General features: G+C 31.5%; 1 protein-coding gene across 1 annotated transcript; it reads left to right on the forward strand.

Annotated features, from left to right (window-relative positions):
* Positions 1 to 3,582: 3,582 nt before the first annotated feature.
* On the forward strand, positions 3,583 to 4,447 carry LOC110928903 (EG45-like domain containing protein). Its single transcript, XM_022171955.2, has 3 exons — positions 3,583 to 3,782; positions 3,877 to 4,153; positions 4,273 to 4,447. The coding sequence occupies exons 1-3, from the start codon at positions 3,674 to 3,676 to the stop codon at positions 4,277 to 4,279; spliced, it is 393 nt and encodes a 130-aa protein (XP_022027647.1). The 5' UTR covers positions 3,583 to 3,673; the 3' UTR covers positions 4,280 to 4,447.
* The last annotated feature ends 1,541 nt before the right edge of the window (positions 4,448 to 5,988 follow it).

Here is a 5,988-nt window from a genome sequence, read left to right on the forward strand (position 1 = left end):
TTTAAATACACACATCATGTGTATTTGAACAGAAGACGTGAAGGACGGACGGCGGCGAGAGGTGGTGGCAGCGGCGGTGGGGAAGGCAGAGGGGAAAGGGGCGGTGGTGGAGATGTGAACGGCGATACTCTCCAGCGACCTAATTGAAACTTTTCGAAATGACAATAATGCCCCTCCGTGTTTTTTAAGCTTAAAAATTTAATCTAATCTCAGCCCTTAATTAAGTTAATCCAAGGGTGTTCCCTTGTTCCCCACTTTTTTGGTGTTCCCCAATGAACCCCACACTATATATATATATATATATAGGGAGAAGATCGTGCGAGAACCACCTCTTATTGCGAGAACCGCGAGAACCAATGTGAACACAACCAAAAATGCCTAAAAATAGCTAAAAATCACACAATTTTTTTTTTTTAATATTTTTTATATAAAAATCGCTACTTTTCGAAGTAAAAAAAAATAAATTTTTTTTTACTAAAAGTAGCGATTTGAGCATAAAAAATATTAAAAAAGTTTTTTTTAGATTTTTTTAGGTTTTTTGGGGGTTTAGTTTTTAGCATTTTAGCTTGGGGGAGAGGGGGTTTAGGTTTTTTGGGGGTGGGGGAGGGGGGTTTAGGTTTGGGGGGGGGGGTTAGGTTTTTTTTTTTGGTGGGGGGGGGGGTTAGGTTTTTTTAGCTATTTTAGGTTGTGTTCACATTGGTTCTTGCGGTTCTCACAATAAATGGAGTTCTCGCATGAGCCCCTCCCTATATATATATATATATATATATATATATAGGGGAAGGTTCAAATGAAAACTACTACTATTGTGAAAACTCGAAAACTAATTAAAAAAAGCCAAAAAAACATACAAAATTTTTTTTTTTAATTTTTTTTTTGCAAACCAAATTTCGCAGCTTTTTTAATATATAAAAAAAAATTTCAAAAAAAAAAAATTTTGTGTAGTGCACATGTGTAATACTGCACATGTGTATGTATACTACACATGTGTATTATTACACATGTGCACTACACAAATTTTTTTTTTTTTTTGAAAAAAAGTTTTCTTTTATATATAAAAACTAGAGATTTTTATAAAAAAAATTATAAAAAAAAATTTTTTTTTGTGTGTTTTTTAGGCTTTTTTTAGTTAGTTTTCGAGTTTTCACAATAAAAGTGGTTTTCATTTGAACCATCCCATATATATATATATATAGGGAGGTTCATATGAGAAGAATCTTCTTAAAAGAAGAAAAAATGAATTAATCTAGGCCGTATATTTTTTTGATCAATGATTGTGAATCAATATATCATTTTGGTCTACTTTTAATTAATGTTTTAATTAGTAAGGGTAGTATAGACATTTTGATGTATAATATTAATAAATATTTTAAAGAGTTACACAAACCTTATTAATGCAACCATAAATTTCTCCCTTACCATCATTAATGTATTGGCTCCTACACATATTTTATTATGAGTCGCAAAATTATTTAGAAGTGTTTGAGTCCTACACATTCTGTATCCTACACCAAAATATTGTTTTAATGGTGTAGGAAACGTTGAAAATGTAAGATTATGTGCATGATTGTTTTTATTGTGTGAGATACACAACAATTTTATAAGATAGGCTCATTAAATGATTAGAGTTCATTTATTTGAATAACAAAAATAAATAATAGAATCATTAAATGATTTGTTCAAATTACCTTTGTATCCTTTATTCTTTTTATTCTTAATTTTTAGTTCTTCTCATTTGAACTCTCCACTATATATATATAGAATTGCGCTAAAATAAGAACCATATCGAGTTGTAAGAACCGTGAGAACTTTTTGATTCGAGGCGAGGTGGACCAAATTTTTTTTCATAAACGTAGATGCGTATATTCTACACACATTTGTAAAAAAAAATTCAAAAAAAAAAAAAAATGTCGTGTGTGTAGTTTTGAGCACCACAAGTTTGTGTTTACGGGTACCGTAAATTTTCCGGTAAGATTTACGGTACCCGTAAACACAAACTTGTGGTGCTCAAAACTACACACACGAGATTTTTTTTTTAATTTTCTTTTTACAAGTGTGTTTATAATACACCCGTCTACGTTTATGAAAAAAATTTTGGTCCACCTCGCCCCGTACGGTGTAGTTCTCACGGTTCTTACAACTCGAGGTGGTTCTCATTTTAGCGGTCCCCTATATATATATATATATATATATATATATATATATATATATATATATATATATATATATATATATGGTAGGGTTCTAGAATGAACAACCTCCTAAGAGTGAACTGTGTGAACTCATCTGGACCCTTGATTTCCTTTTTAGTTGTTAAGCGTATGATTGTAATTTTATAAAAAAATTAGATTTAAAACATTATCTTAATAATTGAAATCAGTTACATATTTCCTATTTTAATTCCTTATCCATAATATCTTTTCTATTTTAAATTCATTATCCACAATATCTTTTATTTCAATTTTATTTTTCAGATTTCATCACCAGAATTCAAATTTTGATTTTTAAGATCCACGTAACCTTTATATTTCAACGGTATACACATGTGTACTTAGATATAAATAGAACAGTACGTATGTGTACTCAGCATCATACATATGTGTACAGTAATTCACAAGTGTACATCAAACATTCAATAAAAAAAATTCTAAGATATCACAAAAACAGACGATATACACATGTATACATCACATTAAAAACAAGGTAAAATCCGAATACACATAGAATACACATGTGTACATCGCAGTTAAACAAAGCAAGAATAATGAATTTAAAATAGGAAAGATATTATGGATAAGGAATTAAAATGGGAAATATGTAACTGATTTTAATTATTAAGATAATGATTTAAATCTATTTTTTATAAAATTACTTTCATATTTAATTTATGAGAGAGAACATGATTTATGCAACAATTTAAGATAAAAATTACACATATACCCTTTTGTATTTAATTAAATGAAAAAAATTTACCATATAATTACCATCATGCCACTCATCTAAATCTCAAGATTATATAAATCAAAGGCCAAGATGAGTTCACACAGTTCACAACTTAGGGGGGTGTTCACTCTTGAACCTAATCCTCTATATATATATATATAGAGAGAGAGAGAGAGAGAGGGAGAGAGAGAGAGAGGGGGGGAGAGAGACCAGTTATTGTACAAATTGTCTTAACGTACGATGCGTACGAGATGCAGTATCAATATGCGAATAATGGTTCATAACATGCGAGTTTTGTTTTTTTTGAACATGCGATTTTTTTTTTACAATATACGATTTTTTAATAACATGCGACGTTTTTTGTTTTTTTGTTTTTTTTTTGAACATGCGACCTTTGGTTTTTAAAACCTTATGCAACCATTTTGCGGTTTTTAAAATATTATATTGGTTTGAAAAATATACGAGTAAACTTGTGTGTGTTTATAAAGGAAAGATCTTAAACATAACTAAGAAGTGTATTTGTTATCCACGATCTAGAATCTAGAGATTAAACTACATGTCCCACTTCCTTGACTTATTGATAAATCATTTGTATTTTGTTGACTACCTACAACGAAAATGTTGCACGGTTTTCAGTTATAAAAGGATAGCACTTTGGTTCTCATCATGACCAAAGTAATTAAAAGACTTCACAGATCAAATCTAAGGGTTCCAAAAAACACATTCAAAAATGGGTTTGATGACTAGAGCTGTTATCTTGATCGCTATGGTTGCATGTCTCACATCGGTTGCTCATGCCATTGCTGGCCAAGCAACCTTCTACACTCCTCCCTACGTTCGTAAGTATATCGACATATATTAAACACTTCACCAGAGTTTATTTTTCTTAATTTGTGTAGCTTGTTTTGAGTTTTTATCGTGGTATATATGTAGCATCGTCTTGTTTTGGCTTCGAAGACCGCGGTGTTATGATTCTAGCAGCAAACAGCGGTTTGTTTAACAACAGAGCCGCGTGTGGAACTAGGTACCGTGTAACTTGCACCAGTGGAACCAACGGAGGTGTTCCACAACCTTGCACTGGCAGGAGCGTTGATGTTACAGTTGTTGATCTTTGTCCCGGATGTGCTTCAGATCAAGTTGATCTTTCCCAAGAGGCATTCGCAGTGATTGCCAATACTGATGCAGGGAGAATTAACATTGACTATAACAGGTAATTATACACAAAAGTCAAATTTCTTAAGTCAAACATATCTAATTTTTCATTGATTATTTATTTACCTTTGAATTTTTCACTAATTTTTCTCTTCTTTTTTACTTTCTTACTTTCAGGATCTAAGTAAAAAACATGCATGCAAGATGCCAATAATAAACTCTTTTATGAGTATTCTTCAGAATAAACAAGACTACAGGGCGTTGTAACCATATTTGTTACGTGAATAAAATGTTACTTTCTGTGCGAATTTGAAACATTGTTACGTGAATAAAACGTTTTCTATCCATTACATTTGAGAACAAGGAACATGAAGTAAGTTATAACAATCAATAATCAGAAAAATGATCTCACTTTAAGTGGGTGTACCCGGTGCACTACGTACGCTCTACCGTTTGTGCAGGGATTCGGGAGAGGCCAGATTGCTTCACGAACTGATGTACGCAACCCTTGTGCAAGAGGCTGTTTCTGTTGCTTGAACCCGTGACCTCAAAATCACAAACCATTAACCTTTAGTGGTTGTTCCAAGGCCCGTCTCACTATCTCATTTTAAGTGATTTTTTGTTTAAATCATTATAAAAAAATTAAAATAAATAAAAAATGGAATCGTCAAGCATACAATCAGATTCACCATTTAATATATCCATTCATCGAAAAAGGTTTTATAAATTTAAAGAAGTAAATGGTACTATAGACTTTGGATTATATGTTTACTAAAATAACTAAACAAGCCGTCGAAATTAACATGAATAAAATTTAATATAAATATAGTTTTAATTATATTATACTGATCAATATATATGATTAAGAAACAAATAAAAGCGTATACTTTCGATTCTTATAATAAATCTTGAAACTTGAAAAAGAGAGAAGGATCCTACTAAATAAACTCACACCCAAGCACGGTTCTCAACTATTAGACCAAGCGTACTGGGGCGTGTTCCCCTCTGATACCGTCCGAAAACGCCGGAAAACGCCCGGCCTCCCACTACGCTAGGCGTTTTGGGGCGTTTTTTTCGAAAAAAATGGATCTGGCGTTTTATTTAAAACGCTTCAAGGGTGTTTGAATGGCCAATCAAATGAGGACATGTGGGTTTAGAGAGAGAGATGGAATGTGGGGTTTGATTTGGCCGGATTTTTGGCCGGAATTTCAAATGGGTTTGCAAGTCATATGCACGAAGAAGAAGGGCTTTGTTTTAAAACTTTGATATTGACACTTAGGCCCCTATAGTTTTAAACTTTATTATTTTCTGTTTTCACACATTAGGCCCCAAAGTAAATTTTTAGTATTGTATTTTTTTTTTTAATTTAATGAATTATTTTAAGCTTTTTTTTTCGGTTTTTTTTATTTTCTGTTTTTTTTTATTTTCTGTTTTTTTTTTCGTTTTTTTTATTTCAAGTATTGTATTTGTTTAATTTAATGAATTAATTTAAAAAAAATAATAATTGAAAAATGATTGTATGGGCGTTATTGGAATAATGCCCCACTACCCCACTTTATGCTATAATGCCCCATGCTGATTGCGATGACACGTGTCGAATAATGCCCCATGGTGGGGGCATTATAACAATTTACCACTACACATGGTCTTATTCTTTTATCCAATATTTTTTTTAGAAATTAATAACTTTAAAAGAGTGCAAGCGCGTTTGGCATGTAATGAAATGGACGTCGTAATGAAATTGATTATTACAATTCCATGTCTTGTTTGGTTACTATGTAAGAATTGAATGAATCATTACTTTGAGTTTTTGTAATTAGAATGTAATTTTTTTATAAACCCAAATATTGTACCTCATGTTTCGTTATAATGTTATTGAAAACCGAGATGCAT

Source organism: Helianthus annuus, chromosome 3 (assembly GCF_002127325.2).
Source record: "Helianthus annuus cultivar XRQ/B chromosome 3, HanXRQr2.0-SUNRISE, whole genome shotgun sequence".
NCBI classification, from domain to species: domain Eukaryota; kingdom Viridiplantae; phylum Streptophyta; class Magnoliopsida; order Asterales; family Asteraceae; genus Helianthus; species Helianthus annuus.